The sequence below is a fragment of the Cyprinus carpio genome, chromosome B18 (genome assembly GCF_018340385.1).
Source record: "Cyprinus carpio isolate SPL01 chromosome B18, ASM1834038v1, whole genome shotgun sequence".
In the NCBI taxonomy this organism is placed as follows: domain Eukaryota; kingdom Metazoa; phylum Chordata; class Actinopteri; order Cypriniformes; family Cyprinidae; genus Cyprinus; species Cyprinus carpio.
Window position 1 is genome coordinate 19,535,559 of NC_056614.1, and position 27,084 is coordinate 19,562,642.

General features: G+C 36.3%; 1 protein-coding gene and 1 pseudogene across 1 annotated transcript; one reads left to right on the top strand and one right to left on the bottom strand.

Annotated features, from left to right (window-relative positions):
* Positions 1-1,775: 1,775 nt before the first annotated feature.
* LOC109069229 (carbohydrate sulfotransferase 1-like) lies at positions 1,776-11,780 on the bottom strand. The gene is made up of 3 exons (XM_019085894.2): positions 11,544-11,780; positions 7,784-7,951; positions 1,776-5,921 (listed from the first exon to the last, which is right to left on the bottom strand). Exons 2-3 carry the CDS (start codon positions 7,920-7,922, stop codon positions 4,798-4,800), a joined length of 1,263 nt encoding a protein of 420 aa, XP_018941439.1. The 5' UTR covers positions 7,923-7,951; positions 11,544-11,780; the 3' UTR covers positions 1,776-4,797.
* Positions 11,781-21,249: 9,469 nt separating this feature from the next.
* Positions 21,250-25,455, top strand: LOC109069226 (annotated as a pseudogene).
* The last annotated feature ends 1,629 nt before the right edge of the window (positions 25,456-27,084 follow it).

Consider the following 27,084-nt stretch of genomic DNA (forward strand, 5'->3'; position numbering starts at 1 on the left):
ACACACCCACACATTGTGGATTTGCTCTGAACATCGGTTAACACCGCCATCCTCGGAGGTCTAAATTTGTCAGCTGGGTTAAGAGGGACAGAGGTGGCTGATATTGGCTGTGAAGAGATGTGTGGCTGACTCAGGCGGCTGGTGTCTTTGTATGTCAGGGTGCAATGGAAAAGCCAATGAAACAGTTCTCAGAGGGTGTCATAAACTCTGCTTTATTGCCAGTTTGTGTTGCCTTTGCAGATTAAGTTCAAAGAGAGATGGCTTCTCTTCTACCTCCATCTTAAATCCCGTTTCTATTGAGTTTCTTCTATGGATATATTCTCGGGGGCTCTGAGAAATAACCCTGCAGTCAGCAGCTGCAGGGCAAAGAGTGATTGTAAATGAGGGAGGATTACTCCCTCAGGGTGCTTTTAACCCCTAGGATACTGGATAGAAATTGTGTCCTGGCATAGAACCCAGTGGTTACATTTACTTGGGCTGGTAACACTTTAGAATACTGTTTCTTACTTACTACATAACTAATAAGAAATTATTGAAGAACTAACAGGTAATTTTTCATTAACACTTAACTCACTACTGTTAACTACTAAGGAAGATATGTTAATTAATCAGTATGTTATACAATTCCATGATTGTGTTAAGTAACAGTTAGCTAATCAATAACTAATGTATTCTGTCATACCTCTTGAAGAACTACTATTAATTATCTACTAGTTAAGGTTCAAGATAAATAACTATGAAGTAACTACTAATGAACAGTTATACAAAATTACATTGAATTGTGACCCTTTCATATAAATGGTATTAGCAGCAGCAGCAGCAGCAGTAGTAGTAGTAGTATGAAAATGCAATATTAATAAATGCAATAAATTTTATAGAGGTTTTGCCTGTGTAGTTAATTGTTTTTGTGAGTGTGTTTTGTAAGAAATCAGCTTCCAATAGGAACCCCACCACGACTTATATTTTATATACAGTACTGTATGTGTGCCTCATCAGCATATACCACATTACCATTAATTCATTTTCTGTTTGTAAGGCAAAGCCTGAGGAAAAGTGAAAATACGGGTAACCAATTAGTAATTAATAAATAATTATCAAATAATTCTGCAGGACTTATTTCAAACCTGAAACATTAGGCCTATTCTAAAGTGAAAATATTGGGAACCCATTAGTAATTAATAAATAATTATTAGATAATTCTGCTAGAATTACTTAGAACCTGAAACAGTATTCTAAAGTGAACCTATTAGTAAATAATAATTACTACATCATTTTGACTCAAATCAAACTTACATTCTAAAAATAAAAAAAAAACTATAAAGTAATTATAAACTATGTAAAATAACCAACACAACTTGTTTACGATCTTTATTTCAGATTAGAACATTTCGTAATACAGCATATTTTATTCCATTTTAACATGTATACTGCCCATATTTAAACAAATTTAAAAAACATTTTATAATCAAAAGTTAGAAGCAAACAAAATGCATATTTCATTTCCATTATAGGCTAATAAGTGGACTGTAACAAAGTTGCTGCTGTAGTAGTACTTTGTACTTGTCCTTTTACTCAAGTAATTTTGAAAATGAATAGGCCTACTTATAATTTTACTGGAGTATTATTTTATTGGGGTATCTGTACTTTTACTCAAGTACTTGATTTGTGGGCCACAGCCTGATTATTATAGTGATTATTTGCGTATAACTGTTCAGTAGTAGTTACTACATAGTTATTTTTCTTGAACCTTAACTAGTAGATAATTAATAGTAGTTCTTCAGGAGGTATGACAGAATACATTAGTTATTGATTAGCTAACTGTTACTTAACACAATCATAAAATTATATTACATACTGATTAGTTAACACGTCTTCCTTAGTAGTTAACAGTAGTCAGTTAAGTCTTAATGAATAATCACCTGTTAGTTCTTCAATAATTCCTTATTAGTTATGCAGTAAGTGAGAAACAGTATTCTAAAGTGTTACCCTTGGGCTTTATTTAGAAGATATGATTCATCTCGCAGTATCCGTGGGGTAAGGTGTTTTTGCAACCATTTACTCATAATGCCTCTTTTGAGACATGAGCCAGACTTGTTTTTTCTTTATCCAAAACTGGAAGTAATAACACTGGGCAATAACACTGCACTAGAAACGAGAAAATCTAATATTTTTTCCCTGCCACTTTTTTTTTAAGTAGACTATACCACTGGGGAGTAACCAACTAAAAATAGCGAGTAATAGCTAATTAGCTGCATTCAGTACCATGAGGCTGATTTTGCTGCATTCAAAACAATCGCCACATTGCTGTTTATTCGCGTTGTATCGAACCTAAAGCTTTAGAAACGAGCGAGCTGAGTTTAGAGAAAAAAATAAACCCACTTGGGCTGTACTTGTGCTCCGTTTTCAGTCATATTTAGCGCTAGGAAGTCTGATTCATATGAATGAATCGGTTCATTTGAACCGTTGCATGTAAATGAACGATTCATTAATTTTAACTTGCGCAAAATCCTCTATATTCGCAGTATTCTCAGAATTATATTAAATGGCGCTGCTTTCACCATATATCTTTGCAAAATGAATGATATATTTCTGATGATTTTGTATGTGCTATGGAAATAGCCTATAGCTATTCTGTATCCTATTCATCAACCCAATGGTTATCATCCATTAAATATGTTAATGTCAGGCATCCTTGCCTTTGAAAACAAAAAGAACTGACAAAAAAGGAATCTGAAATATGGCCATGTACCTTGGTAATCACTTTTTCGATTTTCAAGCTAAAGCTGGACTGCTGACATTGAGAAGATGATCAGCACTTCACCAAATGCTTCAGCCTCAGCAGAACACCACATGACAAGTTTTAAAAGAAAGTGGAAAAATTATGAGAATAGCAAGCCATAGAGAATACCACACAGCAACAACAAACACATAGGCCTACATCAAAACTAGTGCTTCAGATTCATTTCCATTTGCCACCAGTCCTGCTTAAATATTAATAACACAGGTCAAACAATGTGTTCATGTGTATTACATAGAAAGCTTACATACAAATAAACACTCAGAAACTATCATTAATACTGCTAAATTATAGTTGCACAGTGTCCCACATAATTCTGCACCTTTTTCCATAAATAAATAATTTTCCATAAATAAATAACTGAATGAAACAAACATATTATATCATTGTGAACCATCAATTCTAAAGGAATGAAACAATATGAAAAGGAATAATTTAGTCCACCATATAGCTTTCCTCTTTTCTCTGCATATTTATTAATTGGCAGTGCACATTGCATTTAAGCATCATATACCTGAGATGAGGAACTGTTGTTTACACAGCGTATTTCCAATATGTAAAAGTGTTGGCGTTTAAGGGCATGTTTCACATAGAAGTAATAAACTGCTTAAATGAACTAGCAGAATGACATGAACAACAACAAAATTTACAAAGACATCCTGAAATCCAAGATGTTTTTAAAGGCTAAACACTGGCACAATTTAATATTCCCAAGCTCCATAATCTCTGCATTTCAATGCAACATATGCAATGAAATTACATTAGCAGGTATTTGAGCTCAGACTTCCAAAATGTGATAATTAGTAGGGCCACATTAACCCAAGGGATCACACGGGCTGCAGCCAAAGGCTCAACCTCAAGGGGGCTCTGTGAACAAGAGATAGCATATTAATTAAATGAGGATTTTGATTTGTATAGTTTCATATCTGTTATCCACAAATTGCAAAGTGGCTGCATAGCTCCAAAGTGCTTTTCCCAATGTTGACACTACTCTTAGAAATAATCACTGACTCTGACTCACAAAGCCATCAGAGGGAGATAATGTTTGAAGTTGTGGCTTGCAAAATAAATAAAAAAATTAGAGGACTTCAGTGGATGGAACACATTGAACTGTCTGCCAGTGATTTAAACTGAACACAACCTTCTGTGCCGACTTGATTTCATTAGGGACTTTGCTTTTAAGAAGAACATGGAAGGACATTTCAGTCATTTTAGATCTCTGTTTGAATGTTTATGGGGTTGTAAGGACATATTTGCTGATCAACATTCATACTTAAGGCCAAGGGCTCGCCAGACGATACATGCTATTTATTTGATCATTTGACCAGCTTTGGCATGTTCATCACTGGCAAGTCTGCTGTGCTTTTTGTCAATAGTTCTTTGGTCACATTAATGCACATTTACAGGCTGAAAATGGTGGGCCTGGGTGCTTATTTAGCATCATACTTTTCTAAAGGCCTGGCTCATGAATATTAAGAACTTTAAAAGGGATTGTTCATTCAAAAAATGAAAATTCTATCATGATTTTTTTTTCACCAATATCTTGTTCCAAACCAGACTTACTTTCTTCTGCAGAACACAGAAGAATATTTTTTTAAGAATGTTGGTTACCAAAACATTTTGGTTACCTTTGACTTCAATTGTATGGGCAAAAATCACTGAGACAGCGAAAAGTAATAAGTAAGGGAATGATAACAAATTTTTTGGTACCTTTAAGGAAAGGTACCAAGCATCATAATCATGACCTAATTATTATTAATGAGCTAGCTTGTCACCAAAGTAAGATCTATAATGTTGCATTTACAGTACATGGCACTGACAACTGGTATGCAAGTTGCCAAAACAAACTGAAAAATATAAAAAAATTCCATAACCAAATGTACTTTGTTGGGACTTACGAGTCCTGTTTGATTCAATGTATCCACTGAATGTAATATAAGTCACTTTGGATAAAAGTGTGTTGCAAAATGAATTAGTAGTTTGCTTTAAAATACCCTTTACTATGTCCTGGGCTCCATTAAACTTTTTGTTATATTCCTCAGTTCATCTACAGACTGAACAAGCTTATAGCCAAGTAGAGATAGAGTTCTGTTACAAAGAGATTGAACTGTCTTAACAATGTCAAAGTTCAGATGTACTCTCCAGCTCTGAGCTGTAGCTTTTGAGTCTCTTGTGGTGGAGTACTTATAGTTCCACTCTGAAGAAGATGGGACAGTGCCATTGGTGTTATGAGCAATCCATTTGAGGACTCTTTGATGCAGGTCCAGCCCCAGAAATCTGTATATCTCCTTGGCCTTTTCTTCAGGATTCAAGGCCAAGTCTTCATAGCGCACCAACAGATACCTACCCCTCAGCCATGTGGGTTTCTGCAGGCTGGTCTCCACAGAATACTCGATATCTCTGCACGTTCTTGTTATCTGCGTCAGGTCCACATACCGTGGTTGGCGGCCGGTGGCATTCCAGATCTTCCAGGCCCTGAATTTACCGGCAAAAGCAGTCATGCGGGAGGCAAGAATGGCTCGGGGGTCTCTCACCAAATGGACGATTCGCAAATCTAAACGGGGGTCTTCTGAAAGCGTACGTAGGTCGCCTATCTCTGGGATACGCACCGTTTTTATGGCCATGTGGGTTCGTGCTTGGCAAGCCTGAGAGGCTAGTGTGAGGTTCAAGGCCTGGCACTTTTTTGGGCACCAGACTTCATCCGGCTGGCCTGCTAGAATCTCCTCGACACCTTCCTGGCAGACAGGCGGCGTGCACAGAGCGTGACTGGAGCTGCGGCGGAAAAAGGCCCCGGTCATGTGATCCTGTGGTTCGGGGCGAATGTAGCTCTCCAGGAAGCTGAAGTCACAGTTGTAAAGATTGAGTAGGAGGTCTCGGTAGGCTCCAAGAAGAGCTCTGCCATCCAAAGCCCTTTGCAGACGGCTAGTAGAATTGGTGAAGGCCTGTTGCACGTGAAAAAGGGGCTCAAAAACATAAAATATGCCAGGATGTTGATTGAAAAGTTGTCCCGTAAATGAGGAGCCACTGCGGGTTTGCGCAAACAGAAGGATGTGCTTTCGAGCGGTGGCAGCACTAGTCTCATCAGGGACGTGGCTGTCATCGCAGAGAGATTTCCATCTCTGCTCTGGGGAAGAGAAAAAGAGAAAGTGAGATAATACGATGCTCTGAAACTTCAGAGGACATTATAAGGCCACAAAAGACCCAATTAGTTCAGCTTCAACTTTAATCAATCATTTATTTGGGTAAGAAAATACCTGGAGCTGTAATTTAGTGGAAAAACACAGTATTATCTGAACAAAAACTGCAATTCAAAAACCTATTCTGCCCACAGAGAGGAAATGTACAGCAGTAATAATGTTGTTTTGAAGACTTGGATTGCCTCCCTCTGTGGTGGTAATCATTTCACCATTTTGAAGCAATATTTGAAAAAAAAAAACGAATAAAATTGAAATATGAACAATAAGTGCATTTCTCCACATACGAAAAAAGATTATGTGACTTTTGCTCAAAATGAACAATTACTATATATAGCATGAGGGTGGGAGAGACTGATAACGCTTGTAATTATGGCTGATGAGAGACTGATTGCGCGTGGCACATTAGGTTGTGTGAGTTGACGCTTGCTGGAAGTGCAAACAGCTGGTCCGTGAGGACATATTACGGCAGATTAATGATGAGATAATTGTAGAATTAATTATTGATATTCCATCTCTCGCTCCTTACAGCAGAGGGGGGAATTTCCAGGTTGCATTTCTAACAGTTCTGCTAATTTCTTTCCTTAGAAACTTACTCATTACAGAAGTGATGACCTGAGAGAGATAAGCCTATAGAGAGAATGTCATTTGATTCCTTTAGGGTGATCTTGTCAAACCAGCTAAAGCTAATTCCATAACCAAACATGAATTATAATTGAATTTAAATCTCTATGCAAACTATAATTTAATGGAGGTAAAAAAATGCATTGAATGCAGATGAAATTCAATGCACATCAATAGATGGGTCATTGCTGTTATGCAGTTTTTGAGCTCTGTAACTTTATGTCTGCATAAAAGTATTTCTAAATGTTTTGAGGTATATGATCTAGTCAAGCTCAGATACTTCATTCATTCTGTTTATATGATTATTTACATAATGGCAAGAAAACAAAGAGAATTTTTATCATCTTTTGACATATAGATAATATAATGTAATTTTATCTAAACTACATTGGATGCTTTTAAAGTAAGACTCATCAACTAGATCAAGGCAAATCAACTTGATATAATTAACCATAAAACATTGAAAATTTAACAGAATACACTAATAAAAATACAATGATAATATTAACTGTACTTGCTGAAAAGTGAACTTGAGGATACGGAGAAAATATAAAATGTTTACTGATCAATACAATTACCCCAATAAATAATGTTTTGTTTGAAATATATTTTAATTAGAGATTTTTTTTTAAATATCTGTTTTCTGTGTGTTAGTCATTTATTAGATTTTTTTTTTTAAATCCCTGCTAGGTTTATTTTATCCAATATATTTCAGCATTAAATGAAAATTCACCCAATCTAAAATGCATTTTATTGATCTCATTGTGAGCATTGTGAATGTTTTTATTTTTATTTTTGACCTTGTACGTTTTAATCAAAATGTCATAACCCAATCTTTGAGTGAATCAACATACTTCTCATGCAAAGAACTGTCATTTCATTTATTTCATCCCAGCTTTAATAAATATATTGTATGATGGGAACATGCATCTGTACAGCACAACAGAAATGACTCAGAAGCAGATAGAGGAATTAATCAGAATAAATCTAAATACAATCCATCAGTAAGGTTTTGTAAACCTGATACAATTTGAATAAAACCCACACATTTCCACTTACAAATTTAATTTTCTTTCTTCCAGTGATGGCACTGATCTGCAGAGTCCTCATGCAATGTTAAATGTCATTGTGAAAATCTAATGCATTGTGTTCCAGGACAGTGACTCACCTTTACCCTGGCGTCCTTGGCAGTGGGCGGAGTCTTGGCATGGGCCACTGAAGGAGTCGTGGAGGGAGCGGATGGCAGTGTACTGCACCCCCAAAGACGTGCACACGAGCAGCAGAAGAGTCTTCCACGAGCACTCCATACTGCTCCGTCACCATCACATGCTTCATTCTGTCAGAAACGCAAGCATGGACACTCATTAACTAAAGCAACCTATATAACAAAAAGGAAGGATTACACTTTATTTTTGGAGTTTAAAGGAAGTGCATTTCAAGAAGATTTGTTTTAAAATTTTAAACAGTGTATCTGCTTTGCTTTGAGAGATCATTACACTGAGTGCTTGTGGAGTTTTATTACAACTAGGCAGATGTGAGATGCATTATTGTTCAGGGAGCTAAAGCAAGGGGTTGGTATTACATATTTTTCACATTTAATCATTCTCACAGTCACAGAATAGGCTGCTTGGCCCTGGTATTTCCATATTTAAATGATTGCAAACTCATAACCTCAACCACAGTAACAAGGTGGTCATTTCTGTCACCTGGACTTACACCCACTGACCAGTTCATTCCACCAGTCCAGTCCACCAATAGCTAATGCATACAGATCTCTCTTGATCTGTCAAGCTCTAATCTGATTTATTAGTCAACCAGGGGACACATTTGTGTTTACAAGGTACCAAGCTGATACAACAAGCACCACCAAATTTTGTCTATTATTCTTATTAGTCTTGTTGCTTTATATGTCGACATGTTGATTTTCATGTTGATCAGGAAGTTTTTTCCTATCCAGGGTTATTATATAACTATAACCATATTAAATGAAAACCATTTTCTTAAAATAAATGTTACCTGAAAAAAGTATTTTATTTCAGCAAGTTGCTAAAGAAAATACCTCTCATTTTCACTTAGTTTAAAAATGAATTAAAAACCTATAGACAAAAACATACAACAAAAACTTTAAAGGAAAAAGGAAAACATAAAAACTATAATAGTATCTCACTGATACTTAAAATAACAATGTTCTGTTTATGTAAGCAGTTCTTGGCCAGAATAAGATGTTATGTGGACCAGGCCTTTTGACTTATTTTCAAAGATACGTAAGACTAATGTGTCAGAAGCATTCATCTTTGTCCATTTGCATGTGATTTAAAATTCATTTACTTTTGAATGCCCAGAATTCAGCTCAAAACGTATAGCATCTCAGTATTAGTCACAGATGACAAACCAAGCTTTGGTCTTTCCTCATCTAAAACATTTCAAATTGCCCAAACCTGCTCCAAAATCAATGTGTTGCTGCAGTTTTCAGTTCACACTGTTTGATCTGCAACATATTCTCTCATCACAATCTCATTTCTCTTCAAATGCCAAAAAATACCATCTTAAATAATGCAGTGCCTATTTCAGCTGTGATGTATGTTGCCACATGTTTCTCTTGAGGAAGTCCTTAAGAACCATTTCATCAATCATAGATGGCACAAAATTGGCAGTGATAGCCTCCAAGTACAAGTTATTCCCTAAATGAATACGGTCTGTGGTATCAGGGATTTTGTAGCATGGCAATATTGGACTTTGTCAGAATTTCAAACACATGCCAGAGCATAAATTTACAGATATGGCAATCAAGCACTCAACAAACTCCTTATCAATGAACAACCATGTCACTTGCCTCAGGTTCCTTGAACTTTGCAAGAAAACGCTCTTGCTGGCCTGCTAATTGAGCATTCAGTGAGGTGGTTTCCTTATGCTTTTTATTAGCTCCTGAGAGGGACTAGTCACCACTGCAGGCTCTGTATATAGTGACAGTTATACACAGCTAATGGCATAAGAGGGCTGTGACTAAATCAGTCAAGCATGTTCAGGAGATTGATCAGATTGTTTTGTGTCAGTGACAATCAATATATTGAAATCAGTCAACTTATATCTGCATGTGACCAGCCTTTTGTATTTTTGTGAACCTCTGGTTATGTCAGCTCTCCTGTTTGTAACATATCTACACTTTCATTTCCAAGAGAGGCCAAAAACACATTATGATGGCTTTTGAAAAAAAAAAAAAAAAAAAGAATCAAATCTGACATATATTTTAGGGTTTAGACTGCAGTAAAGATCTTTTTCTTTTCAATCACAGCGATCTTGAAATCCTCACTGGCTGCAGCTCTTTTAAAACCATTTACAGGATTTTCAGGGTTGTCTCTTACAATAAACTCTCTTATGATTCTGCTTTTTCAGTCAACAAACTGATTACCACACTGGGAATAGGGAACATGGGGGAAAATTTATGTCCATCAGTGTGCACACTGAGAGCTACGATTAGCTTTTTCTGCCATTTGACAAATTTGCTCCAGCCACATCGACCAACACAATCAAGCACCAGTACTATCAGCCGTCAGCTACTGGAAGAAAATTTATATATTTTTCTCTCTGTCACATTTCTCCTATGTAAATGTCTTTAGGTCTCTTGACCTTGCTGTGAATATATGAATCTGAAACTCATTACAGCCATGTTAATGTCGCCAAAGATGACCAAATAGTTATTATTTTACCTCACCTAATAAATGTCAAGAGTAGTTTGAAAATTCATTAAATATCTGAACACTCACCGCGATTTAAAACTTAGGTTTAATTCTTGCCAAATAAAAGTGCTTCCAAGGTCTAAATCTGCATTGGTACATCTATAGCAGATATTTGACCACTTTGAACTAAGTCACATGAATGAAAAGAATGTAACTTGTATTTTTATCATCATATAGATTAATTACTATGTTAATACAAGTCTAGAAAGATATGCAGGATTCTAAGTTATGATAAATTATTTATTATTACATATGTGTCTGAGCTCTCTCCATGTGTCTATATTCCTACAGCCACAGCATGCTACTATTCAAGGTTAATGTGTGTCTATGGCCAGTATAGCTACAGGCTAGACATTAATGTGAGCGACCAATCCATAATATCCAAAAAATCATAAATACTGTATCAGTCAATAAAGACCATCAAAATGTCTATAGAGCATTACCCAATAGCTTTCCTGCAGAATTTGTAAGAATGAAAACACCTGAACAATGGTTTGCTGGTCTTATCTGGTTTTGCTGGTTTAAGATGGTATCCAGTTGGTTTGCTGGTCTCATTAAGACGGCTCACGGCAAGGCTGGTTTCCAAGCAAATTCAGTGAGAAGTGGCTAAACCCTACTTAACCAATGAACTCAGCATGACCAGGTTTGGAGACCAGATAAGACTGGCAATGTAGTAAAGTCTGGTGTTTTCTATTTTACCAGAGCATAATAGCTGGAACAAGGTGCAATACATGATATTTAACATGCATGGTTTTTAAATCGTGGTTTAAAAATGAATTAAATGTTTTCTTTTTACACTGATAAACCAACCATACCTAACTCTTCCCAAGACTGCCAAATTAATTCCAAACACATATCTAACAGAATATTTTACGAGCATCTTACTGGTAGCTACATATAGCTATATTAGTTTACATATCACTTATGTTCCCAGTTTATATCGCCAGCTTTTTTATACGACTAAATCTAGTCACATCTGTCAAGAGCATCACTTGTCACACAGCATCCGCTGACACAACTTCTTGCCCGAGCTCCGAGAGAAGCTGTATCAAATACATTTGCAGCGTAAGTTATTATGATCAGTACCCCAGTCTAAAATCAAACGCCACAAACACAACATTGCTGAAACCTGACGAAAGCAGTAAGAATGAGAACGGACACTAACAAAAGGAAGATCCGCGCATCTCTTACCACTGACGACGTGCAGAAATATTCCCCGATAAAATACGCATGGACTCGGTCCAGTAAAGTTGCTATCCAGATAGTCCTGCGGATCTCGAGTCAGCCCACCTATATCAGCCCAACGATAGGCTACATGTGCTGAGCGTCTGTATGAAATCACAGATGGATAATGCTGGCGTTCTGTAAACGCAGGGGGTGGGCATCACGCGTGGATAACCAGTGGGTTTTTCTCTTCCTCTGTCATTGGTTTGTCTGCGTTTATCAGAGACGATCGCAGAAAACCGGCATTAGGGAAGACAAGAAGTTTCTGGTTGTTTGTAGGCTATACCTGACGCAAACCAGTTGCTGCTTTCTTTTATTGAGTCTTTTTTGACACTTATTCACAGGGTTTCTTACAAAAAAAATCGCTTATATATGTGTTTAATATCGGGATAGTTCACTTAAAAAATAAAAATGTTGCTATATTTAATCAGCTTCATGTCGTTTCAAACCTATGACTTTCTCCTATGTAAAACAAATTAATTTCGAAGTAGGCTATAAACTGGTCAATATTTTTCATGCAAGGAATGGTGATATATCAGGATCGTAAAAGGGATCTTAGTGCACTTAGTGCATAAATACAGTTTTTCTTAAGTCACATGATACCTTTTTTGTGATGAATAGAGCGACATTATTCATGATAAACCAGTTGCCTAAACCGGTTATTGCAAGAATGTGGATTAAGATATATATAGATATAAGATAGCCTACTGATGTCAAAGCGAGATTCGGCTTAGGACCAGATCAAACAATTTATGAACGGATTCGACTCCAGTAATTCTTCCCACTATTGGACATTGCTAGTACTCCTGTGCATTGAATATTCATGAACGATCCAAGACAGTTACGGCAATTCAAAGATTTTTAATGAAAAATAACAAGTTGCTATCATAAAAGACTTAGCGAAAAAAATTGTGCTGACTACTTGGGGGTCAGTGCTTTTATGGTGATTTTGCATATCGTTTTCCTTATATCATTTTCTCATTTAGAGTATTATATTATACTTGCAACCCTCATGGGTCAAGCAAGGATTAATCGTGATTAATCGCATCCAAAATAAAAGTTTTTGTATGAATAATATATGTGTGTGTTCTGAGTATATTTATTATGTATATATGAATACACACATAGGCTACAGTATATATTTTGAAAATAATTAGATGTATTTACATGTCTATATTCATATTTATATCATTTATATTGTAAAAACACATTTTATCTTATATATAAAAATCACATATTTTTCCAAAATATATACATGTATGTGTGTGTATTTTATATATACATAAAAAATATACACAGTACACATACATATATTATGTAAACAAAAACTTTTATTTTGGATGTGATTAATCGCGATTGATCATTTATATATATATGTATATATATATATATATATATATATATATATATATACATAGTGTGTTTGTGTGTGTGTGTGTGTTTGTGTGTGTGCGTGTGTGTTTGTTTGTGTGTGTGTGTGTGTTTGTTTGTGTGTGTCTAAGAGTAATTCCTCCCCAAATTCATGAATATTGTAACAAATACCTTACTTAGCATATTTTACAAGTACAAAGCTCTGTTTTTATCAAAAGCACTTAACAAAGACAAAACCACTAGCAAAAAATATAATCAGTGATAGATTTTTGTTTCGAAAGGTTGGATACTCATTACAAGATCTCACTAAAGGCTTGTCTTTACTGTCCTTATAGCCACCAAAGGGGGAGCTGACAGACCCCATGCCAGGCTCCAAATCACTTCAGAGGAGTCCACCACCAACAAAAACCTGTAGAAAGATAAGCACAAATATACACCTACACATAAATACCCATGCAACAGGCCAGGTGCAATAATTATACCCACATAGCATGCAGGGAGAAAGAAATGCAGCCCATGGCAGCAGGAAACTGAGCCTGCAGGTCTGCAAACACCCTGAGGAGGCAGTGTACACAAAAAGACTAAAACAAAAACATTATTTACACTAGGCAGCTGGTCCCATAAAATGAATTAAAAAAAGCCACACAATCCTTCAAAAGAGGAATAGTAAACATTATGAAATCAACAAGATGAGAATAAATTGACTATCATACTAAATCAGATAATAAAAATCTTAACTATATCTGCCAGTTTAATGTACAATAAAGTCAATTAGTTAATTAAAAAATAATTATATTCTCTGACACATAGGGAAATTTCATAATAAGGAATTTTCATACTAACTCAGGATTGAAGTACCACCTGCGTATTTTAAAATCATTTTTTTTCGCATTATCTAGTCAATGATGTACTGTACTGATAATTTTTTAACTTATTTTAATTTGGGGAATTTCCTCAGTTCATTTGAAAATGAAGATATTTAATCAGCACTGTATGTAATTAATTCAATTAAATAAATTGTTTAATAATCCTGTTATTAACACACTGATTGATTCATTTTTCAGGTTTGTGAACCTCATCATTTGAACAGCCATTATCTCACCTAGAAGCCCCACACTCATCACATTCATGTTGAAATCAGTTTACTGATAGACATTTGATCCTCTCTCCTTAATTTCAGCCCCCTCAGAAAGCAAGAGGACTTATGCTGCTAGTGGCTTTTTTGTCCTGGAAGTCACTCCTAGCTCATAGTGTTTGTATGTGTGTGTGTGTGTGTGTGTGTGTGTGTGTGTGTGTGTGTGTGTGTGTGTGTGTGTGTGTGTGTGTGTGTGTGTGTGTGTGTGTGTGTGTGTGTGTGTGTGTGTGTGTGTGTGTGTGTGTGCAGTTCCCGGGTTATTTCAGGGGGCATATCCTGTCTGCACAAATACACTTGGTTGGTTGAGCTTATTAATGTGATTTTTTTGATTTAGTGTTGCTGTACGGCAAAGTCACATTGCCTCATGACACACATTTGAGTTATAAACGTGGCTCATCTCTAGGAACCAATATTTTTGGAAACAGTCATATTATTTGTCATGTTTAACATGCAATGCTTTATGAAAAAAGAAACTGGATACCAAGGTCTTACAAGTCAGTGAACTTTTTATGTTTCCCTTTCTGAAAAGAAAAACAGCATTCTTTCATGCATGCATTTTTATTTGAAATCAATAAAAGGTAATTCCTTTAAGGTTTGGTGGCCAGTTAGATCACCACAAACTCTATGTTTAATTTTCTTTACAAAAAGGACACCCCCAGTGGACATGCACTTCATTACAGGCCTGAAAAATCTTTTAGATGATAATTGCAGCTATTTTATCAGCAGGGGTGCAGCAACTATTATATCTGAGGAGTGAGACGTGTCTTTAGGTAATGTCTTTCAATGCATGCTGCTGTTAAATGGGTTTAAACAACACAAGACCATGCAGAACCTAGATAACCTGGGTAAAATTAATTTACAAAACAACCTAGACAGTCTTAGAGTGAATCTTTTGAATAAAATAAAGCTTATAAGAGTCTACAGATGTTTCAGATAATGGACAAAAGTGTTAAAGTTTTAAGACAAATACAAACGTGTGTTGGAGCAGAAATGACATCCATGAAATACGACTCTTGCCTTGTGGCGAAATGCATAATGACAGTTAGGGAGGTTGACAGCCTATTTTGACAAGTGAAAGCAGACATGGCCCATCTAAAAACCTGCTGAACTGGTCTACATTGCTGGATGATTCATGGTTAGGGACTTCGTTATGAATCATTGACATTTATCAAAAGAAAAGAAAAGAAAACAGTACACTAGAGTAAATTAGAGATTAAATGTGTCAAAGTGGCTACAATCACGCAAAGGCAGTCTAATCGGTTGTTTTGAAATGTAAGCACTGTTTTTATTTAGTGGCAACCATCAACACCTCTTTAAATCTGGCTTTGTGTCTCACTCAGCATGTTCTGTTATTATGGCTATGCTGCTATGACATGTTCAGTTAATTATCAAGATCGTTATATGTTCCAGAATCACCTTTTTCCAACATTTGACAGGATTTCGGAATGCAATCAAGGTGTTATTATACAAAGAAAAATCCATTAACAAAGCCCTGGATCTTTTATATCCAGTGGATACATTGAGAATGCACCTGTGTTGTAATAAAAATGCAAATATGGATTAAAGCTTTCAAACAATTCCAACCATCCCACTGTAACTTAGATGATTTTAATACCTATTTAACAAAGACAGTACTTTGGCTGTCAGCCCAACCACAGCAAAACACATTGGTCATATTTGGAATGCACATTAACAGAGTCATTTCTCTAATCTGTGTTTCCACACAGGACCACCAGCACAGCTTTACATGACATAACCGTGTCCATCAAATCCACACTGTGGATACACCGTCCGTCAGCCTTTCTCTCACTAACCGCCAGTGCTTACACAGCCAGCTGTTAGACTAGGTTATTAGTTTCAGCAGTAGATTCAAACTCTGTTGACACATTAATGGAAACCAAAGAGAAATTAGAACAGGAAGTGTTCTACACGTCCCCAGTCAGAAGAAGAAGGAAAATGTTTACGGATGTGTTTGCACATCTGTTGTTTATCATTACCAAGATTTCTGTCTTGGGAGAGATGATGTTCTAATGGTAACAGTTCAGTAGGGCTAAACGCCTCTTTGCAGTATGGGATACATGAATAATGGAGGTGTTTTTACAAGACATGTTGCAATTTTGAATCATAAATGCAGAAAATAACTAAGAGAAATGTATGTATAGGTACTACATATACACTATCCTCTACAAAGCATATAGTTAAAGGAATAGTTCACCTAAAAATTAACATTCTGTCATCATTTACTCGCCCTCAGGTCATTCTGAACCTGCATGACTCTTTTTTTTTTTCCACAGAAATAAGTCATACTGGTTTGGAACAACATGAAGGTGAGTGAATGATTTTTAATTTTTGTGTGAACTATCCCTTTAGGAGCCATATGTTTGTCTTCATGCGAAATGAGCTTTGATGTAGGCTTTATGGCGTGTTTATTTTTGAAGCACCATTTGCTTAGTGTGTACTCAAGATTTGACAGGGAAACAAACCAGCTGGTCTTGTCTTTGTTGCTCGAGGAAATGTCACGTGTGCCAGTAGCTCTTTTACATTACCCTCATGCCTTGCTGTGTGATCACCTAGAAGACACTTTTGTGATCTATTTCAACATTAACAAGAATAACAATTGCCAAATGTGTAATTGTGAAATAGAACACCCTTTTGCTATACTTGAGCACCCTTTTGAGTAAATCTTACAAATCTTTCAGGGTCAAAGGTGAAATTGTACTCTAAAGGGACAGTTCACTTAAAAATAAAAACTCTTTCATCATTTACTTACCCATAAGAGAAGATATTTTGAACAATGTTAGTGACCAGTTTTGGTGACCACTGATTTTGATGGTATGTACAAAAAAAAAAAATCTTTGTTTGTGTTCCACAGAAGAAAGAAAGTCATACAGATTTGGAATTACATGCTATCCCATTACCTTAAGTAGTTTCCTCTTAATTTTCACAATTACACTGTTCATGAACATTATGCACAAATTATTGTTTAAAAGGAGCAGTGACCTTATATTCTACGTGTTCGTTGATTTAAGTGCTATTCCTTCCTCTTCAGATGGTTTAAGACCTCCCCCATGAATAGATGCAGATCTTTTCTTAGCTCTAATTTTTAGAACCACCACAATACAGATCACAGCCAGTAATAATAGGCCTACAAGCCCTGCACACAAAGCATACATTGTCAGGCTAGTCTCAGTTTCAGGTTCTGGTTCAGTCTCAGGTTCTGGTTCAGTTTTAGGTTCAGGTTCAGGCGGAGCTGCATTATCCCCCATTCGTTTTATAACAGGTTGGTGGGAAAACTTTAGATTGGTGACCTGCCTAAAGAGACACATGTCCATGTATTCTTCATCCATTATCCATATAAGGTGTTCCTCCTCATCATCTTCGTTACTGCCATCATCACCACCGTTAGCATCCTCATCATCACCCTCATCAGTCTCCTCATTGTCCAGCAGCACCACACACCAGTACGTCCCACTGTCCTCTTTTTGGGGATCAGTAAAGATGAGAGAGGAATCTACCTGTGAGAACTTTACCCGACCTTGTAAATCATTGGGTGGGGTTAAAGAAGGATCCCCTCGGTCCATTATTTGGATGTCCTTCTCACCATTCTGTCGATACCACAGAACGCTGGCGTACTCAACTTTACCGCTAAATGCTGGTAAAGACATAAAGTTACATTGGAGGACCACCTTCTCATCACTTTCAGAAAACAAAATATCAGTTGATTCATGCAAAGGGCACACATTCAAAAAATAATGTACAACGAGGAAGGTAGAGAAACATTTATAGCTCCCAGAATGATCTGAAATGATCGACTGAACGACTAGGGAATAGTTATCAGAATTATTGCTTGTCAACACAAACATCCGCTTTTCGGTTGTCCCTTCTGGTGAGGATGAATTAATTTGTCCAAAGGGTGTTTTCCAGTGATTCTGTCTGAGGGGGTCTACTGAACATTTAAGGATGACATCTTCTCCGTAAGAACGGTAAATAGTCTTCAATTCAGGCTCTTCTGGCAGTCCTATGGTTTGGAAGCTCCTGCATTGCTCTCCCTCCATGACCTGACAGAAAAAACGAGGTCTGTCCTGGATAAACTCATCTGAAACGTGTAAAAATGAGCCTTCGCCATGAACCTGAATGAGGCTTTTAAACTCCGCTTGTAATGGCTCCAAAGAAATCTTAGTATCCATGAACAAAGACACGTTGTGCACATCTCTGTACCATTTCACTGTAGCATGCTTTATGGAATCCATATTGCATACCAGATCTGCACCTGTGCCGGATGTCAGTGAAATTTCCTTAATGCCGAATTCCTTGTCACAAACATACAGATATTGTTTACTATAATTTTCCATAGATCTATCACTCCAGCACTCTCTGATGTAGATGCCAGAATCAGAGAATTGAAGATTTGTGAGCTTCAGACCAAGCAGCCCTTCAACTTCAGTGGAGAACCTGATCCGACCCTTAAAGGCATCAGGTGGTGAAACTGTGGGATTTGAGAACTGACCCAGTAGCTCCTTTCCATCAGCAGTCATTCTATACACAGCAATATCACTGCCAAAGCAATAACCCATCTCAAGTTCCCCACCAAGAGCTTTAAAAACAGGCTCTGGGTCTTTTTCTGCAAAAGTGCTCACCAGCAGAAGAGTGAGAAGTATCACAGTGTTCCTGGTTTGAACCATCCTGTTCTACTCTGTCCATTCGCGAGACTGGATTCAGTCTGTTGCCTTCCACATACTCAGAAATTTGAGTAACCTGTTTCTGAAGTTTGGCATTAAGATCCACCCACGTTGTGATGTTGTCCTTCTTAGGTGCAGGGTTTTTTTCTTCAGCTTCTCAGGTGCAGTTTTTCTTGCTTTGCTTTCCTCATGCCTAGTATATCCTCCCTTATAACCCAGAGCACATGGTTATCATTTATCTTTCCATTTAAGGTTCTTCTTTTAATCTTGTGTGCGGTTGTCCAAAGTTTTATCTCATGCATCAAAAGAAATCTGAAGCATTGCATAGACAAACTGGTTATTTTCTCTCTTGTGCTCTTCCTGTATCTTGTGTGTGTCTGAGTATTTATTTCAAGAGACACTAAACATGGTATTTTAACCACTGTGTTAATGAAGCATAACAGAGAAAATGCAATGTGTAAAAAATGTCTATTTTAGTTAATTCTGGCATAAATCTGCAAAAAGAACACATCTGCACATTTTTTTAGAGAGTCCCAGCTTCAGTCAACCATTTCAGCAATGCTCTGCAAGAACCTGATTGTTTGCATACAGGGAAAAACGTTCACATGAGTGTTCACTCTTGTACTACGACGACATACTGCAATATCTGGCAAAGTAATTAATTAAATAGCGCAGATGAAATGTGTAATTGATTTGAGTTAAATTTATATTAGAATACACACCAACTCGTGCAAACTTCAAACTTCCAGGTCAAAATCAAATACTTTAGTCAAAGACATGTTCTTTTTTTTCAGACTCAAACTTTGGCCTCAGATGACACACAAACCTGCCAAATACACAAACTACTTCACTGTCAAGAGAACACTAGTGAGATCAATTCAAATTACTGTTACGAAAACCTCCTTTTGGGAAATAGGAATCCTTTTGCTAGTCAATGACTGTTACAGTATACGACATAAATAGAGGGGAGCAGATACAGTAAAACTCAGCAATAAACTTTAAGAAACGTTACACTACTGTAAAGAGATCTTGCAGTAAATGAAAAGCACTACAAGAGAAAAGTTAATATATTGTGGGGAGATGTTACAGTAAACACACATTGGAATATACTGTCAGTTACTTTACAGAAATACATAAATAATGAATGAATAAATAAATAAATACATAAGTAAATTCATTCATTCATTCAGCATCATCTGCCAATTTGCATTACAGCATTGGTAGTATCCTTATTTCTTATAGCAGTTTATTCAGCATCATCTGCCAATTTGCATTACAGCATTGGTAGTATCTTCTCTCAGTTCTGCACAAATACAATACATACTTGGCTACAACTTCTATTTTCATGGTCAGTCCATGCAGAAGAACATGGTCAACTAGTGCTTTGTCATCAGGAACAAATGACCTTTGACCTCATCCCCTTCATTTGTATTTTCCCCTCCTATTCCTCTTTGTTTCTCACTATCAGGATTCATTTTTACAAAACTCATAATCACTTGTGCTCCTGTGCATCCTGAGATTCTGTTCATCAGTTTTGCTACTGAATGTTCACACATGAATAAATGTGCATTTTTTGATGCTTGAGTTAATTATATTGTGTATTTGTGTTTTCTGAATGAGAACTTGGTTAAACCTATGCAAAATGATGGCGTTTTTGTGTAGAGTTTTGTAGAAAACACTGAGCAAATTGGAACGTGTGTGCAAACAGATGAAATGTGTTAAAAGTTTTGATAAACGTGTCTTTGTTTCGAGAACTGTATGAATGGTTTGGAAAATTGGGTCAAATGAATCAGTTATAGTGTGTTAGCAATCGAGAAAAACTGTAATTCAAGTTCTTTACTAAATATGGTTAAAAAACACTATAGTATTTAATATAGATTACTATAGTATCTTTTCATGTGGGCAATATATATATATATATATATATATATATATATATATATATATATATATATATATATATATATATATATATATATATATATATATATATATATCTTTCTTTTTTATTTTATTATACCTACAAATTTAAAAAAAAAAATATATTTTTAAAAAATCAAATAAAATCTTCAAATAAAAAAATTTAAAAATCCATTGTCTTAAACTGTACCTTGTCGGCCTATGATAGTCTGTGGGGGCTGTCTGAACACAAAGCTCTTTGTAAGTCACCAGATTGTAGAGACTTCATGGGTGGGCTGAGTGAACAGTTTGAGTAGGCAGGCATGATCCAGCATTGTGATTAAGCTCCAACTGTGACTCACTCTCCATTGCTGTTCAAACTAATTGCTCTCTGTGCTGATTATAGAACTCACAGTCCTTGATGCCATTTTAAGCAACTTTTCTGTTTTGAAAACACAGTCCCCAATGACTGCAGCTTAAAATAGTATTTTCTGTTAAAAAGTTGGCCGTCATTCATATTACATTAGTGCCAGTTTTGGCTATTTTGTAGTTAAGGTTAGTGGCAAATTCATAGGCATATCTCCCTTTACTGTGTTCCTATTACCTATCAAACTCTATAAATCTAAATGTTTGTATATTTACCCGTTTCAGTGTTCCTCCTGTACTAAGGGTGGCGCTGCTGTGCTCAGACCTCATAGGCGTCACAACCAGAACAAGAGATCCAGTAGTGAAAATGTGACCGCTGTCACTGCGGAGGTACTAATCAGTTTGTCTTATGATCGCGTTTCAGAAATGTTATTATTGACTGATAAATGCAATCCGCATTTAGACTATGCTGTTTCTTTACCTCGATGTCATGACTTATGTTTCATAAGAGAGAACGCACTCCCTCATGTTTTGTTGAGATTAAATGTAATGTGTTTATGTGTAACTTTAGATAGATACTGATGTGCTGAAGGAAAGAATTCTAAATATTTTATTTTTCATGGTGGACATTTAATGTATGCTATTCTGATTTTTGAATGCATTTTACTGAACAACAATTTTGATGTGCCCCTCAGTGCAATATGTGCTATTGGTGATTTGTTCTCTTTCTTCAGAATCCAAAAACTGTATACTACATACATTTTTTTAGTATACTTTTTTTTTTTTTTTTTTTTTTAAACACGAGAACACCGGTATATGCTTGCCTCAAAAAAGCCACAAAAGTCTAAAAATGTATTTATATGATCTAAAAGTCCCCAAACAGATCATGGGGGTTAATAGTGCATTTTAATAAATGTCATTCAAGAACTATTGGGACATCCTGGCCCCTCAAGGTATCTAGTGTGTGTTTTTTTTTTTTTTTTCAATCTCAAGATAAAATTTCATGATCTCTTTATAAAGAAACTGTCTAACCTGTTTCTACCTTTTTCTGTGTGTGTACCCAACAGTTGCTGTTGTGTAATTTTGCCATTTTCTCCAAAGCTAATATCTAACAGTTAGTAACCATAAGTAAATTATCTTAGGTGTTGATGTAAAATAACTTGGTTCTTTTAAGAAACGTTACACTACTGTAAAGAGATCTTGCAGTAAATGAAAAGCACTACAAGAGAAAATTATCCTATGGGTAGATAGTTTAGTGTCTGGGTGCTCACTCTATAGTGTTCACTCGAAAGACTTCATGTGATATCAGCTTAATGGGAATGAGAAAGTGTTTAGTTAACACTGAGACTTATGTTATATGTTTTTCCAATTGTTTCAGACATGTTACTTTCATGCAATGCAAACAATTACCCAACAGCCCCACCCACAGACCTGTAGATTGTGCAAACATGTTGCGATTAGTCACGACATCCCTGTGTCTCTACTGCCAGCTGGCTCAAACAGCTCCTTTGGTTCTCACGAGGCCCCGCTCCGTGATCGTTCAAGAAGAGAACCCACTTGCCATAAACGCCCTGTATGACTTGTCCGTAGACATCAGTAAAGTCCGGAAGCTGAGGAGTTGGGTGTTGCACCAAAGTCCTGTGTACGTGAGCGAGACCGCAGCGCTGCTGAGGGACATGGGGACTAGCGTGTTTTAGAACTCCATCCTGAGGCCATCCTCTGCAAACCAGATCAAATGGAGGCACAGAAAAAGCTGTGGATGTCAGTATGCGCCAGTCAGAAGGATCTAGTAGGAATCATAGAAAAATTCCCTGCCTCGTTTTTCTCCTCGTCCTCCAATCATGACAACCAGAAAGCCAACATTGCGTATTTCCAGACATTACATTTAAAAAAACACATCATCAGCAAGCTCATGGCCAGCGCCCCTCAGAGCTTCAGCCAACCCGTCGAGCAAAACGAGCAGATGATCCAAACCCTGCAGAAGACCTATTTGGACTTGGGCGGGAAACAGGACAATATGAAGATCTGGTTGCGGAAGCTGCTTACACAGAATCCCTACGTGCTTCTAAAGCTTCCAGAGGCCTTGCAGATGCAACGTGGGCTTTACCGGGATGAGCTCTTGTGGCTGATCTCCAAACTGAAGGGATTTGTTACTGAGCTGAACCCTAAAAATATGAGACTCACCCCGATCTACTCCCGGGAGACCCTGGGAAGCACAGAAGCAGAGCTCAGGCAGATCATACTTCAGTGTCCAGCCTTGTTATATTATTCTGTGCCTATACTAGCTGATCGCTTTAAAGGCCTCCTTACTGCTGGAGTCAGTATGGAGCAGATCATGGAGACTCCCACAGTGTTAGAAGTGATAATGCAGATAGTTCAGTATCGCATTCAGAAACTGCGCTCTTTTGGTTATGATGTGCGTTCAGGTAGTCTGGAAGTTCTCAACGGGACAAAAAAGGACTTTGAGATGAGCTATGGGAAGTTGCGTCTTAGGCAAGAGAGGCCACTCTTTAATCCAGTAGCTCCACTTCGAACAGGAGATTAAGCATGGAAGCCTGTTTCCAACATGGAATTAAAAAACAAATATAGTAATTGCAACTTTTTAATGTAAATTCTGACTGTATTTCTTGCAATTCTGAGTTTACATCTGGCAGTTTTTAGTTAACATGTCACAATTCTTACAGTTATGACGCCATTTCTTGCAATTCCGAGTTTGAATCTCACAATTTTGAGTTAAAGGGGTCATGAACTGCCTCTGTTTTTATTTTGTACTGTTCTCTGAATAATCTTATCAAGATTTTTACATCAAAAAACATAATTTAGAAGCAATAGGCTATATTCTGTCCTATTTTTGACCCCCTCTTCAGAAAGCTCTGTTCGAATAGGCCTGTCGGATTGTAGACTCGGAAGTAAACGCCCACTGCTATGATTGGCTTGTGTGTGTTTGCGATATAGTCAGCAAAGCATCGTCTTTTAATTTCAATCTTTCTGAAAATCCTACATCGAATTGTGTGTGCATGCGTGAATCTGTGGGCGGGGCTAAACAGGCAGTGATGATTATCTTCTGCGGAGGCGGTGCTTATCCACACCATTACATCATAGAGTAGAACATTCCAAAAGCTGTTGTTTTGGCAGACTGCCTTCAATATAAGCTGTTTTTAACGAGTTTTGAGTTCTGAAACTTAATTTTATTCAAGTACAATGACCCATCAACCCATATTGTTATCAAAGAAAATGTCTTATGTCATTTCTCTCCTTACTACATTGTAAATGTACATTTCTTGCCGTTTGTGGCACTCAGTCATTGTTGTACTGTCACATACTGACTTGTGCCAAGTAATTTATGTAGCTTTTGAAATTCCTCATCAAAGTCTCTAATAATGAGCAATATAAAATACCTCTCGAAGGTATGTATTATGCAGATAAATATTCAGATCAATGAATGTTTACTTGCGTGTTGCTGTCAGAATCTCATTTGCAAGTATTGCCCAATATTTTGGCCTCTGGGCAGCATTTTGAGATAATTTCACGCTTTTTAATGATTAGACTAAAATCTTCACTGGTATCTATAATGAAGTTACATTACATATTGCCTTGTGGCATGAGCTGTTTACGCAGGACTTTATGAGTTCTTTAATGGTAAACTACATTTCTCACAAGCTTCTCATAGCTTCAAAATAATGGATATTTTTGAGCTTGATTAGTGTTGATGAATCAATTAATTTATGCGGCACCTTTCTGGGAAGGTTTCATTAATATTTATTACTGCTCTGATTTTTCTATATCTATAAATTCTTGCCTCTGCCTTTCTCTTTGTTCTCCATTCTTTGTCCACTCCTCGTGTATGGCTCCAACCGGATGGCTGCTTTATCCTGCAAATGACACTTTGAGTTATACCCGAACACATAAGGTTATTAAGCGAGGATATAAATAGCTCTTTTTCATTTGAAATGTGACAGTGGGTATTATTAGCAAATGTTACACATTGATTTTATGGGGCATAACTCAGGGAAATTATGAAAATAGATTAAAGTCTATAATTTCCTGCCCTGGACTTTGGATGCTGGAATATTAAGGTGGTAAATATTCCATGTCTGAGGTCATGTTGAAGCGCTCCGCTGTCCTCTGTGCAATCTGCTCTCAGATCTTCTAATCAGAATGTGCTGTATGCAACCATGAGTTGGTTTTTAGTGATGTCAATGTGGAAATTTTAAACATTAGATTTAAAAACCAACCAGCAATAACACCAATTTGTTTTTGAAAAAAGTGTCTTGTATTCACCAAGGTGTCATTTATTTGATATTTGTTTTCAATATACTGAAATGGGAAAGATGAATTTTAGCATTTTTCATGTCATGTGATCCTTCAGAAATTATTCGAATATGCTGATTTGGTGCTCAAGCAACATTATTTTTTTATTATCAATGTTGAAAACATTTGTACTGCTTATTATTTTTGTGAAAACCATATATATTTGTTCAGGATTCTTTGATAAATAGAGAGTTCAAAAGAACAGCATTTATTTGAAATAGATTTTTGTGTAACATTGTTTTTACTATCTTTTTTTATTTAATGCATCCTTGCTGATTAAAAGTCTTTTAATAATGATATTATATTTATTATTAATATTAATAATAATAATAATAATAATAATAATAATAAATTCACTGACCCCAAAGATTTGAACAATAATTTATATTATCAGCATAACAATTAACATGGATTCCTTATTATTTGGTAAGCCTATATGTCTCCCTTTATCTTGTGTGTTTTCAATGTTATCCAGCATGCTTTGAGATTTATTTATTTATTTATTTTTTTTTGTCGGATCTTCTGTAAAGTCACGGGTGGGCCAAACTCATGTTTGGAAAAGCTAGTTATGCATCTCAAAAACCCGATTACTGCAGGACTTTCTAGCTAATGGCTCCATCTAGTGGGGAAAGCCATTCATATACATACATACATATATACATATATATATATACATACATACATATATACATATATATATATATATATACACATACATATATATATACATATACTTTATTATAGCACCACAGATTTAATTTGACAAAAAAAAGTGTATAGAATGATATCACAAATTTGTGAAGTTAAATACACTGCCTACAAAGCATACATAACAAAAAACTAATACTTACTGCAGTAAGGCACTGAGTTCACACAGCAGATGGTATATTTACACAAACCATATATGACTCCCACTGTGTCCCATCCCACGATCTGCTTTGATTCATCACACTCGTGTCACCATGGTGACAGTGAGATGAGTAACAGTAGATCTGGTGAGTGGTCAGAACCTGTTGCATGTGTAATCGTGAAAGAAGTGGTGCTCATCACTATCAGCATGTCACAATGTCTTTGTCCATCTGCTGTTTCAGGTCATGTGTGGTGTGATTTGTTATGTAATAAAAAAGTTGACATTGGGAAAATGGTCTTCATATGGTTTATATCAAGAACTAGCTGCTTTGAAATACTTATGACTTTGACTGTTCTCTGTAGATCCCACCTTCTTACACATACCACAATTGGTCGATTATGTATAATGCATGCATGCTATTGGTCAAACTTTTAGATCATTACCTTCAACAAGTATGAAAACAGGAAAACAAAAATCTGGATATTTTTTAGGCAATACAGAAATCCTGGCCAGAACGTGTCCCCGGAAAATGGCGCGAAAGGTCACCTTATTCTTGCACCAGTGGCCCTTGTTTGAAATTGTTTAATTGGTATTTTCGTTTAATTTATCGATTTGTGCTATTTACACAATGTTTAGGTTTTTTTAAGTTTGTAGTATAGGTACAGAAAACAAATAATTAAATGTAAAATAGCACTGCATAGTCAAACTAAAATTTATTCAGACACCTTCAACATTTCTCTCATTATCACAGTTTATTTGCTATTGTTTATTAGATGGTGGTAATATATTATGAGAAGTAAGAGTTAAACTGTCGGAACAAATTCATCTTGATAATGTCAGATAACTTTGATAGAAAGGTATGTAATGGATTACAATCAACCGGGCAAGATCAGTGAG

Excerpts from the sequence above, each read along its gene's own strand:
- LOC109069229 (XM_019085894.2), bottom strand. The coding sequence starts at position 7,922 with ATGGAGTGCTCGTGGAAGACTCTTCTGCTGCTCGTGTGCACGTCTTTG. Across the intron at positions 5,922-7,783 it reads CCAAGGACGCCAGGGTAAAG|AGCAGAGATGGAAATCTCTC; the intron begins GTGAGTCACTGT and ends TCTCTTCCCCAG.